At 38.7% G+C, this 14,612-nt stretch overlaps 1 protein-coding gene across 1 annotated transcript in view; it reads left to right on the plus strand.

Annotated features, from left to right (window-relative positions):
* LOC146810884 (A disintegrin and metalloproteinase with thrombospondin motifs 2-like) overlaps nt 1-14,612 on the plus strand; it is a 1,551,661-nt gene that overhangs the window by 592,739 nt on the left and 944,310 nt on the right. The window contains exon 4 of the mRNA XM_085617927.1: nt 13,791-13,993. Coding sequence (XP_085474053.1) covers nt 13,791-13,993 — 203 coding nt within the window. The remainder of the gene's footprint in view (nt 1-13,790; nt 13,994-14,612) is intronic.

The following is a 14,612-nucleotide window of genomic DNA, read 5'->3' on the forward strand; positions in this document are numbered from 1 at the left end:
ACTCACACACAGAGGAACAAAGTTAAAAAATCACAAAAAGACTCCACAAAGGTATAGAAAAAATAGACAGCAATTTTATAAGTAAATCAAGACCTAAATGACAAAAATCCCAAAATTAGAAGTTGAGATATGAATTTATAAAGAATAAAAAGAGGTCCAATGCTTAAAAGCAATAAGCGCCTATGGGGGGTTATCTGGTCACGCTGGACCGAGGCAAAGTCAAGAGTTCAGGCTGACCGCGATGGAGCGCTGGCTGTGCAGGCCGAGGACAAGAGCCACATGGGCCGGGTAAACAGAGAACCTTGTCCCTGGTCGCAACAGCGAGATGCAGGTTGCAGACAAGCGATGTGTCAATGTCAGGACCACATTGGAGGTGATGTGTTGATTTCCTCCAAGCAGTGGTCGCGATGCGTGGGGTCAGTGAAGCGCTGGTTCTGAGTGAGATGGTTCAGAGGATGATGCGCGTGGTTAATCCATGCTGGAGGGATGATGTGTCAATCTTCTCCACACAGTGGCGATAATGCATTGGTTCCAAAGCCGAGGTTCCGAGTGCGATGCATCATGTTCTACTCCCTCAACAGGTTTGATTCGTCAGTTCTGCCACACCTGCACTGGAGGTGCATCAATTTCTCTGTTGCAAGTATCTGGGTCCACTTCCACTGAACCACGCACAGGAGCAGGGGTAGAGACTTTGATAGCCCTGAATCTCAAGCCACATCAAGTAAGCTCTTGGAGATCACTTCAGTTGCAAGGCAGAGTCCAGCTCTCCTCAGCAGGGTCAGAAAGCAGCAGGCTGGAGGGCAGCACAAGACAAAAGTAGGCCTTGCAGGTCAGCAGTCCATCAGAATGTAAATCCTTCATGCAGCACAGCAGTTCTTCTAACAGAGTCCAGTTGTATGTCCAGAAGTGTCTGATTTGGTGGAGTAAGATATCCAGTACTTTTACCCAAATGAGCCTTAGAACTGGAGGTAACTTCAAAGAAGGGTCTTTGAAGTGTACACAGGTCCTTTCTTCCCAGCCCTGGCTCCAGAGGGGGAATCAGCCCTTTGTGTGGGAAACAGGGCACTGCCTATTCAGATGTAAGTGTCTGCTCCCCCCTCCCTTTCTGTTCAGGAAGAGCCATCAGAATGCAGATGAGTGTTCAGACACACCTAACCTCCTGTGTTTGTGGCATCCTAGAGGGGAAGCACAAAGTTTGGCTGTCACCCACCCAAGACGTGTATTGGAGAGAAGCAGTCAGGCACATAGAGCAGTAAGTACAGAGAAATGTCCACTTTCTAAAAGTGGCATTTCTAAAACAAGGATTTATCATTACCATTCCAAATATATATAACATGAAAAAGCTACTTCTCTCTGATCAGGAATTACAGATTAAAAGCGTGTTGAGGAATTCCCAATGCTGGCCTATGAGAGTGGTAGCCTTAACAGTTGTGAAAAATGAAATAGGCTGTTTGTCACTTCCAGACATTGCAAAACATAAAAGTACATGTCCCACCTTTTACTTACATAGCGCCCTGCCCTTAGGGTTACTTAGGGCGCACCTTAGGGTGGCTTATCAGTAATAAAAGGGGAGTTTAAGGTTTGGCAAGTAGTTTTAAATACTAAGTCAAAATGGCAGTAAACTGTCGGTGGTGCGACTATCAGTTCTCTTCTACCTTTACCACACATTTTCTTAGAGTTTGATCACATTAGAGTTATAGAATAACATCACACGAATCACAATCAGTCATGTGGTTTTGAATTCCAACAGAACAATACACTTATAATGGTTGTTGCATAGTTAAAGGGCCAACTTGTGTTTTTTTTGTCTTATTTCAGTTACGCATAACAGCCCCTGAAGAAGGAAGTGCATCCCGAAATGCATTGGGCAGTTTGCTCTTTAACAAAGAGCATGAAAGAAAAATAAAGTGTTGTCACAATTTTATTTGTAATTTAGCAAACAAATATTATTAACATCATTGTTTTTGGACATAGGTGTGGACTCTGTATTAGAGCTCATGAATAATTTCAACATTAAAATAGAAAATGCTGATGAATGTATGAATAGGGTTGATTATTTTTTATGATAAATTATTTAAGCAGTGCTCTCTGGGTCCAAGGAATTTGTGATTCTTGGTTGTATCTTACAAATTTCGTTCATGTATGAAAGACATCATACATACCAGGGAGGCACGCATTTGGTGTAATCTGAGTAAATAAGGAGATATATTGAGTGCACGATAACCATTAGTTTAGTTCACAAGTTTTTGTCACATTTAATCGTAGCAACAAAACATTTAAAAAAATGTCCTTTGAATCAATTTTTAACTTAAGGGATAATCGTACTATCACCAAAGCATACACATCCGAACAAGCAACAGATATAAATGCATTAATACAGGAAACAGCATAATTTAATGCACAATGCGGTTCCATTACGCATCAACTTAAACCGCTTGAATATCTGATGAGAAGGGAACTAAATCAACGTTTACATGCATCCACGCTAATCCAATACCACAAAGTAAAAAGAATTTCAAGAGAATTACGGATACCAATAAAAACCATGCTATACAGATTTCAGTACAACAGTTCATAGAAAAGTGGTATTCTATTTTTAACAAAAGCTCGTTGGATTTGATCCTATTACTAGTGGAAGAATTATCCCACACAATTAAGGAACTTGAAGAAGAAATTCATAACATAAAGAATGATCTAGAAAGGAGAATGGAAGACAATACTGGAAAAAACACTTTAGAAGGAATCAGTATGAAACTGGAGACCTATGCAAAAGAAATACAACAGCGAAAACTATGCAAGTTTAAGCATGACACTATTGACTACAAATCTAAATGAAACATATACATGGGCGGAGGTTTATGCCCAGAGGAGGAACAACAGGAAAGCAACCTACACACCTTCAGAGGAGAGTATTGTGTCAGATTAAGATACAAATCCAGTTAGAGCACTGATTACAAACATTCAACAAAACAGGACATCCATGAGCCCAGAAACAACTGAGTCAGCGTCCTCCACAGTCCAATCGACTATTTTGTCCACGGGTCACGATTCAGGTCAACCACCAAACTTTACCACTACAAAACTAACAGCTACAAAAGGGAAACATGTAGCGGAAAAGGAAAAACCAAGAAAAAAATCTAAGGAGCAAGGACAGAGGTTAGGTATAAATGTTTCATCAGTGGAATTTTACAGAAGAACAATTGGCAGTTTTGGAAAAGGGCACATTATTTGTCTCTACATATAATACTAATACTCTTGAAAGTGAAGTATTTCTTTTTCAATTTATGAGAACATTGAGGCTGACACACTAATTTACCTACAAATTACCCCCAAAAGAAACCTTGAAATAAAGTGAATACATGGAATTCAAAACAAAAAGTACATTCCAAGTGCCTATATCTCATAAATTGCTGGACACTTTTGAACTGCTAGTGAAAAATTATTTGAACAAATTAAAGTATAAATCCAACGAAAAGCAAAGTTAACTATAAAAGAGAAGAATACATTGAAGTCCTTGGCAACCAACACAAACTTGGTGTTCCAATCAGCAGACAAGGGTGGAGGATTGGTACTTATGGACACAACATTCTTTACATATAAAATTGATGAACATGTGAACGATCCACTAACATACATGGAATTGGATAAAGATCTGACTTTCGAGTTGACACATGTTTTGGCAACCATATTACAAAGAGCGGACGACTTGGAGTGGATTACTTCTTCCACTAGATCATTTCTAACCACGTCATATCCCAGAAGACCACAGTTATATATGCTTCCTAAGGTACACAAAAACATCTTAAATCCACCATTTTGATCAATAGTATCAAGGTGCAACCTTACTTAGATACTTTTTTATAACCGTATGTGCAGACATGGAGTACATATATTAAAGATACTACACATTTTCTCAACAAACTTGAAAATCTTTCAACAGATAACATTACGAGATTGGATATTGTGCACCATCATTGTGACATTGCTATATACCTCCATTCCCCATCAAGAAGGTATAGAGGCATTGGAATGGGCACTATTGATGCAACCATCAATCAAGGCACCTAAAGTGTTCTTATTAGAACTCCTACATTTTTGTCTTTACTACAGTTACTTTAAATGGAAAAATAAAATTTACCTACAGCTTAGAGGCACTCTGATGGGATTTGCTGGGGCCCCAGCATGTGCCAACACATTCATGGCTAAGTTTTAAATCTGAAAACATTCTAGAAAACGTGGCATTGCAAGAAAATCTGGTAATGTACTGTCGTTTTATAGATTATATGTTTTAATTTGGAAAGGCACACTAGGTGAATTATCTCATCACACTGAAAATCTGAATCAAATTGACCTGAGAATTCAGTTTACCCGCAATATCAACTACACTGAAATAGCATTTTTGGATGTTTGGATTCAAAGGACAGAGACGAGAACAAACACCAGTGTTTACAAGAAACCTACAGATAGGAACAATTCATTACTGTACCAGAGCTTTCATCTCAACAATTTGCTTCAAAACTTACCATTTTCCCAGTTTTTGAGAATCAGAAGAATATCTTCCGACACAGAAACATGCAAGACCATCCAAGAATCTAAAGCTAATTATTTGCTAAGAAAATACCCTTCTAAACAACTTGATGACACTGAAGAAAGGGTCATGAAACTGGATCGACAACATTTGCTGAAGAAACAACCTAAAAGTGAATCTAAGAGATTGGTGTTTGTTTCTAAATATCCACAAAGTCAGCAACCATCAAAAGGATTGTAAATCAGAGATGGGAATTATTACAAAATAAACCTGAATTTAAAGGATTATTTGGACAAAAAAACAATATTTGCCTATTGTGAAGGAAACATTGAGGTTTAAAAGTACATCAATCACACCGAGTGAAACAAGTGCAAAAAAAAATCATTATTGCATTCACTGCAATAATGTGATTGTTGGAAATACCATCACTCATCCCAGATCAGGCGAGATCATCAAATTGCAACATTCGATAGATTGCAATTCACAGAATGTGATTTACAGTATAAAATGTCCTTGCGGCAATCTTTATATTGGTAAAACTGAGCGAAAAGTTAAAGTTCATATAACTGACACAAAAGCATGATTCGGAATCAAAATGTCAATTCAAATTTAGCTTTACACTGGTTGGATCTCAGACACACCATCTCACAACTAGGGTTCCAAATAATACAATCAGTAGACATCCTTATTGGATGCAATAATGCTCAGGTTCTGTCACATAGAAAGGTATACTGGATTAAACATTTGGATACAATGATTCCCAGAGGTTTAAAGGATAACATTGAAATTAGTTGTTTTTTATAAAAGGTTACATATGAAGACATGTGACTGATTGGACCATAATGATGGAGTTCCTTTACACACAGGATCTACCACAATTATACATACATTCAGATACATGCACATCTCAACACTTTTTCTTTCTTTTTATAATCACCAATATTTCGGGAGTATCGGCGTAGGTCAATAGTTGTTTCTTTCTTTTCATTTCTAAACAGTGATTGTAAGATCTGTAGTTTTTTTTAATTTGTTTGTGTATTCATGTATCAATGCGGCAGAACGGTGTAACAATATAGACATGTGTTTAACTTTGATGTCCAAATGGCATTAACATGGTGCATTTTGACATGTTCATATCATTAAATGCCTACCGACATGGTTTATCGCATTACGTTTTTGGTAAGTCTAGTTTCATAATGTAACAAGACCCCATTATGTTAATGATTTCTCAGACATAGGTGCACCATATTGCAGAACATCAGCATAGTTTGATTGTCATATTATTATTGAACAGGTCAGTGTCCTTGTTAAGAGTTAACATTAGTTTGTTGTAGCTTTGTGGAAGTTATATACATTACAATATGGTGACTATGATTTTGTACCCGAGGGTTCGATGCAGAGTCCTGTTTTGATTTCTATGGCTTAGAACACAGTAACTGCATGTTACATACTAAACAAGTTTGCTTAAGCTTCTGTAACGTACCGTAGAAAGATCTTGGATATGCTTGTAAGACACACGGAAACAGGTATTTATAAATTTAGTGGTACGTGGATTTTCATGTAGCAGACCGCCACATTCTTGCTTATATTTTCTTATTTTTCCCGATTGTGATAAGCTATAGTTGTTTTTGTTCGATTTGTTCGTTAGCTTCTGATACTTCAATCAAGCAATTGCAGGAATTGGATGTGGACCACAAGGAGGTTTACAGCTCAGTGACTAGGCTTCAACATTTTGGTATTGATATTGGGTATATTGTGTATTAGTAAGATCTTTTTCGTTAAAACGGAGATATATCGTAATTTATTTTCAGCAATGTGAATTTGAATATGATTACAGCACTGGAATTCTGTGAGTTCACCTCATTGTCCACTTGTAGTGTTTGGTATCCTGTCTTGGTTTGTGCATGGCACTTAAATACCCAACTGTTATTCAAATTTAGCACCATATTTTCTTTTAGCCCTTGTGTTCTATTTTTGTCATGAGACCACAGTGGTGCGACTTTATCGGTTCTCTTCTACCTTCACCAGACATTTTCTTAGAGTTTGATCACATTAGAGTTATAGAATAACACAATCAGTCATGTGGTTTTGAACCCCAACAGAACAATACACTTAAAATGGCTGTTGCATAGTTAAAGGGCTAACTTGTTGTTTTTTTGTTTTATTTCACTTACGCATAACAGCCCCTGAAGAACGGAGGGCATCCCGAAATGCATTGGGAAGTTTTCTCTTTGACAAAGAGCATGAAAGAAAATTATAGTGTTGGCACAATTTTATTTGTAATTTAGAAAAATTATTATTAACATAATTGTTCACGGACAGCGGTGTGCTCTCTGTATTAGAGAAGATTTCATTAATAATTTCAACATTAACATAGAAAAATATTGATGAATGTATGAATAGGTTTGAATATTTTTTATGATAAATTCTTTAAGCAGTGCTCTCTGGGTCTAAGGAATTAGTGATTCTTGGCTGTATCTTAGTAAACTGCACACACCAGCACTGTAGTGTCAGGTCTGAGACAGGATTGAAAGACACCTTCTGTGGGTGGCACAATCAGTGCTGCAAACCACTAGTAGCATTATAAGTACAGTCCCTTGGGTATATGGTATACTACTTTACAAGGGACATAGCAGTAAAACAAATATGCCAATCAGTTATACACCAATGTCATCATGTTTAGGGGAGAAGCACATGCACTTTAGCACTGGTTAGCAGTGGTAAAGTTCTCAGAGTCCTAAGGACAATGAAAAGAATCAGCAAAATGTGGAGGCAAAAAGTCTAGGGGAAAACCACCCTAAGGATGCCAGGTCTAAAACTGATGATGAAAATCAAGTCTAGCCCCCAGAAATTAGTGCTGGTGCCTACCACCTTCAGCCTTCGACACAAATTTGTCACTCAGCTTTGCACCACTGAGCATTGCGAAGCATGCACACTTATAGAGCATCACAAGTAAAGTTGTTTGTACTTTATGTATGGTTTACATATGAGAACTGGGACAATGAAGAGTGGAGTGAGTTCTTGTCTGTACGACAGCATTAATAATTTTTCATGCACCATCACTCATCGTTTATGACTTTGTGTAGTTGTAACTGCTTATACATAAACTGCTTCTCAAACGTGTCAAAATATGGATGCTTTCTAATAGGCTGCACAGTAATGAGTGAGCATGACCTATCATGTTTGATTGACCAATGTAAATGTTAGTAATGTTATGTAATTGGTATTGTAGTTATGTTATTTGTGTTTGCTGTGTGACTAGCTCCCACTATTCTGTGGTAGTGTTTATTTATTGTTGGAATTCTCAATGGTCACACCCATTCCTGGTGATCCTGACAGTGGTTGCCCCATTGTTTTCATAAATGCTTACCTGAACCTTCTGTGTCCTGGCACCTCCTTATAATGGCGATGAGAACCTCATTGTTCTGCCAACCACGCAGCTGGTCTAATGGATAGTGAAGCTGTCCAATTCTACGCTTGATGAAACTATGGCACAGGGCTATTGACCTTTCCAGTTGGACTGTCTGTGGCAATGTATTCATGTTAGCAGAGGTTATAAGCTGCTCTCTCTATTCCTCGTCAGTTACTGGCCAGCTGACTTATTATCCAAATTGAGGCAGCTGGTGCACAGGCTGGCAGGCCTACTGTGGATCTCAAATCCGGCTTAGTTCGTGCATGCGTTCCAGCGCCACAAGTTTGCAGTCCAAGCCTCACTGCCAACTCAGTGGCCATTTTATTGAAAAATGCTGTTGTATTACGGCTAAATGGATGCGCCATGTTCCAGTCTGCTATGCTATTATAAAAAATACTCACATATGAGTAACGGGTTGTATATGTGTTTTACTTTGTACTGTCTATTAAGTATGTATGGAAAAACATATAATTTGGCTTTTCCATCTTATTTTTTGGATTTCCTTGGTGAACCAAAGTAAAAATGAAAACGCTGGTTTAGAACTTTCAGCAATGATATGACTACAATTGACGGCAAAGAGTTTACTGCTGAGAAGAAGTTTGCACTACTATTCTATTGCTTGAGAAGTGAAGGACAGACTATTTTTGACCATTTACCTCCCTGTGTTCTGGAAGGAGATGATCTATGAAGAGGCGGGTGCCAGACTGGATAAGTAGATTGTGACCTTACCTTGTGTTGTGGGTGAGGGAAGACAATTTTTGATGAGATATCAACAAGCAGTCAAGCACATAAGTCCATTGATTTGTATGTGGTAGCTTTACAGGTACTAGTAGCCAATTATGAATATGGCAGTTTTGTAGAAAAGATGTTCAGGGTCCAAGTGGTTTGCCACTGCTACACTAAAAGAAATCAGAAAAGGCTGTTATTTTTCAGGAACCCGACTTTGGCAGAAACTATTTTCATTGCAAAAGAAATTTCACTCTTCTAAAATTTTGAACCACAATGAAGGAACACAAGGCCAGGCAACTTTAAATATGATGGCAAAAGATAAATGCAGATTTGGAGTCACTAGGAAAAGTAGTGGGAGGTTTGGGTAAAAATGTCAAACACAAAAACTAAGGGTACCTATACCAATTGTGGTTATGATCACCAGCAATTAAGCATAACACTCTGTCATGCTTTGGAAAAATAGTGTTACATTTGTGGTATGAAGAGGCATTTTGGAAGGATTTGTAGGAAATAAGCAGGGAATGAAAAGAATCATGGTTGAAGAGGTAGATGAAATAGAGGAAAACATGGACAATTGGGTCCATATTGTTAACTGTAGGGGTGATTACAAACCTATGTGTGCGGTCAGTATTCACAAGAAGAAAGTTGGATTATGCTTGATTCAGGCTCACCTATTACTGTTATTGATAGAAAAGTGTATTTGAGAACATGGTCGGAGATGAAACTCAAGACGAGTGATATAATGCCCAGAGTATGCCAAAATAATCAAGTTGCGGTCGGTGGCCTCTTTTGGCGAGAAACTACTTTTAAAGACCATATTACTCATGGCAAGGTATATATGGCAACGAATGGTGGTAAAATTTAGGTCAGCAACATCTCAAAGCCCTTGGATTGAAGTATGACCCATGTTCCATTGCTTCTATGTATATAGTTGACATATGCAATTTTTCTTTGCCTGTATTAGAATAATTTAAAGTTAAGAATAAACTAGGTATATGAAAAAGGTCACCTCGTGTAATTATACTCAAACCTAATTCCATTCCTGTTAAGCATAAGGTGAGAAATATTCCCATTTCAGTTAGACAAGTAGTTAATGTCATTTTGGAAAAACTGTGAGTTGATAATGCGATTGAACCAATTAAGTCAACCTTGTGGCTTTTGATCTGGGGTGATTACCACCGTGTTTAAGTTGGAAGAGGGGTCATGTGATCTCATGGCTTTCATAACTCCTGAGGGCACGTCCCGCTTTAAACGGATGCTGTTTGGACTAACTCCAGCAGCATCCCTCTTTCAGCGTTTCCTGCACCAGTTTTTTTTGACAAGGTTAAAGGCTTAACTGCCTTTCAAGTTACCATACTTCTATTTGGATAGAATGAAGTTAAGCATTACAAGGCTTTAAGTAGTGATTTACACATTTTGAAGGAAAATGATTTGACTTTAAGAAAGACAAGTGTGTCTTTAATTAGGACACATCAAGTAGAATATGTGGGAAACATATTTTCTGACAAGGGAATGCTCAACAAACCCAATCTGCTTCAGGCCATTGCTGATGCACCTGCTCCTGTCAACAAAGAACAATTAATGCCCTTCCCTGGCATGTATGAACATTACACCAAATGTATTCATTGTTTTGCTGACATTTTATACAAAAGTGAAAACAGGCAGTAAGGCTTCCAGACCATCGCAGTAGTTATTCTCTGTATTTTTTGTAATATGTGTAAAGATGCTCAACTGGTTGTGGTCCTATTGCCAAAGAATCACCACAAAAAAGCCTATTGAAAAAGACAGCACAGGAACGTCTGTTATCTAAGCATATAATATTCTTAAAACTAAGCATTAAATCATAATAATAAGATCTTTTCCTTATCAAATATTTCCATCATTTATGACATCAAAGCATCACAATTTAATAACCACAAAATCTGTCATCAGTCCAACCCAAATCAGCGAAATTGTCATTAATCATGCACAAGAGCCATGTGGTTTATGATGACAAACTTCTTGATTTATTTGTATTCCTTTTGTAGATATGTACACACGTTCAGCCCAGCCAACGTGTTTTGTCCTATAAGGACAAAACACGCATGGTTTTACAATTGGCGGCTTTACCTGGATGCACAAATCCCACGCGCATAGACCTACAGCGTTGTACACTGTTTTTTTTACCGGCAACCCGGTTTCACGATCGGGCTCAGATTGCCTGCATGCATTTACTGACCATTTGAATACTTTGTTAACGCACCTCGTGCACTATATGTTTTTTGCCCGTTTTTTTAATCTAAGCACTCATTCTACCTTTCCAAAGTTTTTCCATATTCATGTTATGCGACCTTACAGATTAATCAGCTCGCGTCCCCGGAATCCTTCCAGTCACTTTCAGTTGCACTGTTTCTAACACGGTGACGGTCTCAACTCTCCACGAGTCGTATCCTCATGTTATCTTTGCCATGTTTGTCTTACAGACACTTTCCCCTGAGGAAGGGCAATTTGACGCCCGAAATGCATCGGGAAACACGTTTGAAACTAAGAAAGATTCAATTAATTAATTTTGATTCATCCTCGCTCGATACAAGAATAAATATCTACTATGATGTACCTTTACAAATGATGTGATGTCATTTGAAATATCAAACAGATCGACATTTTAAATCCCTCACCCAGTCGGCTGGGGGTCTCCAGCGGTGCTCAGGGGGACGCCCCCTAAGTTAGGTGACGCTACCGGAATTTATACTGTTAGACCTGGCATCTTTGGCATGTTTTCACCGGACTTTTTGCCTCTACATCCTGTATTTTTGATGCTGTGCTGGATTTCGTTTTTGCTGGCTTAGATGCTTTGGGCACTCTGCCACTTCTGATCAGTGTCAAAGTGCAAATGGTCCCTATATAAATTGTTACTATGATTGGGTCTCACTGATTGGCATAATTTAATGGTAAGTCCCTAGTAAAGTGCACTGAGTGTGCCAGGGCCTGTAAATCAAATGCTACTTATGGCCCTGCAGCACTGATTGTGCCACCCACATGAGTAGCCCTGAAAAGGTCTCTTATCTCAGACCTGCCACTACAGTATCTGTGCACAGTTTTTAAACTGCCATGCCAACCTGGCAAGTGCACCCGCTTGCCAGGCCCTAATCTCATCTTTTATTACATATAAGGCACCCCTATGATACTCCCATGGGCAGGGCGCAGTGTATGTAAAAGGCAGGGCATGTACTGGTGTGTATGTGACATGCCTTGATAGTGAAATACTGTCAATTTTGTTTTTCTCTATTGAAAGGCTATCTGTCCCATAGAATAGAATGGGAGGTACTTTGTAACATCTCACAAGTATAACTTCCCATTGGGACAACATAGAGAAATAAAGTTTAGGCTCTCTGAACTCAGAATGTAATAACACATCTTTTAGTTAAGATGGCTTTTTAATTGTGTGTTGGAGAATGCTACTTTTAGAAAGGATGCATTTTCTTGTTTAACCATTCTGTGTGCCTCTGCCTGTTTGTGGATTGACTGTCTGATTTTGGAGTGACAGGGGCTGGGGATGTGCATTCACTGTAGACAGCCACTGGAGGCGGGGGGGATTGAGGTGTGCCTGGCCCTTCCTGGATGACTCAGAGCTGAGCTGAATGGGGCTTGGCTGCATTTAGAGTAGTGGGAGGCGATTTCCTTGCACCTGAATAGGGCCTGTCTCCCTTGCACAATGCTGTCTCCACCCCCTGTGGTCATACTGCACCAGTGAGGAGAGAACTGATTTGGACTGGGCTCAGAGACCCTTGCACAAAGAGAACAAAGACAAAACAGGGTATAAGTAATATACCTTAAACCCCAGAACCTTACATCACTACTGGACTCAAGAGGAACCTTTGCCAAGGAGAAGAGCTGCATATACTTAATCCAAGAGTTCCCTGCACCAACCTCCCCTGGGTGTCCAACTTCTGCTGCATATGCCCTTCAGCTGTTTTTCCTGGTAGATGAACGCATGGCTTGGCCTCTGGTCTGACCGGCTCAATTAGCTAGATCTTACATGGTCCAGTATTGTTAATGCTCTTCCAAAAGGTGTGATTTTGTTTATTCATTCTTTAGCAGTGACATTTATTGTGCATTAATTGTGCAAAAAGAACATCCCAGTGTTAGTGTTTGGAGAAGCGTTGACATTGATTGATTGCATTTTATTTTTACTACTCATACAGTGGTGTATTAGTAATAGCAACAACTAATCATGTGAAATGGAATTATACAAATAATATTTTGTTTGGAGATTGCTTTGTTTGTTAATATTTTGGATTAACAGTGGGAGTGAAACACTCATAGAATGGATTTTAGCTTGTTATGCACCATTTAAAGACAGAAGTTACTTATCCGGGTTTGAGATGACAGTGCAATAAACCATAATTAGAAACTCGGCTGTCTCCAAAGTGACTGTGCGTCTTTGGTTTGACAGGTACAAAAATGAGGCCCCACCTCTCAAATGATTTTGAGACCCGGAGTTCCTCTTAGGGCTCTCTGTGAGGGGAAAATCTCTCATATCATTGTTCAAGATAGGCAGAATTTTAATCTTGCTAAGTGAATGTACGAACATGGAAAATGAGTCAATATGGTGGATTTTTTGCATTCGTTGAGGTGTGAGATGAGGCCAGAATGTAGGCAGCCTCCAGGAGTAGCAAACACCACACGCTTGTATACTTGTCGGTATATACGTAGGTCATTTACTAGCCTTGACCAGCACAAAATATTGCTGCTTGAAAAGACAGGAGTAAAGGTCCTCAAGCTGTGGGAAAGGGATGGTAACGCCCCCATATTTCATGTGGGTGTAGTAGACAAGACTATGTCATGGGTAAAATTATTTTGCTCATGGAGGTGCTCTTTTAGTATGTTTTACTCTTACGCCCACAGTCTGGAAATTACACATGCATACAATTTGGGAAATCAAAGATTTGAGGTGTGCATAATTAGAAGGCACAATATGTTGGCATCAATGCAATTTCTATGCTCAAAGAATATAATATTGTAAAATTCAGCCCTTGTGTTTTCACAAAACTAATACCCCAGATGTGTTAACTCGTTGTTTTTGTTACATGTGAGAGCCTGCCCCAGATGTGTTAACTGGTTGTTTTTGTTACATTTTAGAGCCCAGCCTCAGTAACCTGGATCTAATGGACAGCATGTTTGGAGTCATGGATGAACAAATGAAGGGCAGCAGAAGGAGACGCAAGCGACACGGGGCAGACGATGACTTCAATATTGAGGTTCTTCTTGGGGTAGATGACTCAGTTGTGCAATTCCACGGAAAGGAGCATGTACAAAAATACCTCTTGACACTGATGAACATAGTAAGTCATAGTCACAGTTAGTGTGAACACTCTCACTATTACATGTTTGAAAGAGAATAGAACCTAGCAGGCTGTGGGTTTTTTTTCAAATCGTTATTGATTTTTATTCGGTATCACATACATTTCTTGTGCAAGAATATTCAGAGTTGCTTATTACAGTATTCTCCATGCACATATTAACTGCAACAAAACAAAACTAATGCAAACAACCATGGCATTTGCACTATAAATATTTATATTTCAAGAAACCAATGAGGTGAAACAGGAATTATGTTCCATGGGCCCGATTCACAGAATTAATCTGAGACAAAATCCTAAACTTACTACTTTTGGTATTAACAGAAGGCATTTACTACTTTTGGTATTCAGAGAATGCACTTACTACTTTCGGTTAAACTTACTACTCTTGGTTAAACTTACTACTTTTGGTTAAACTTACTACTTTTGGTATTCACAGAAGGCATTTAGTGGTAGTAAACTAACTTTACTGCTACTAAATGCCTTCTGTGAATACCAAAACTGTTAAGTTTAACCAAAAGTAGTAAGTTAAACTAAAAGTAGTAAGTGCATTCTGTGAATACCAAAAGTAGTAAGTGCCTTCTGTGAATACCAAAAGTAG

The sequence above is a fragment of the Triturus cristatus genome, chromosome 7 (assembly GCF_964204655.1).
Source record: "Triturus cristatus chromosome 7, aTriCri1.1, whole genome shotgun sequence".
Taxonomy (NCBI): Eukaryota; Metazoa; Chordata; class Amphibia; order Caudata; family Salamandridae; genus Triturus; species Triturus cristatus.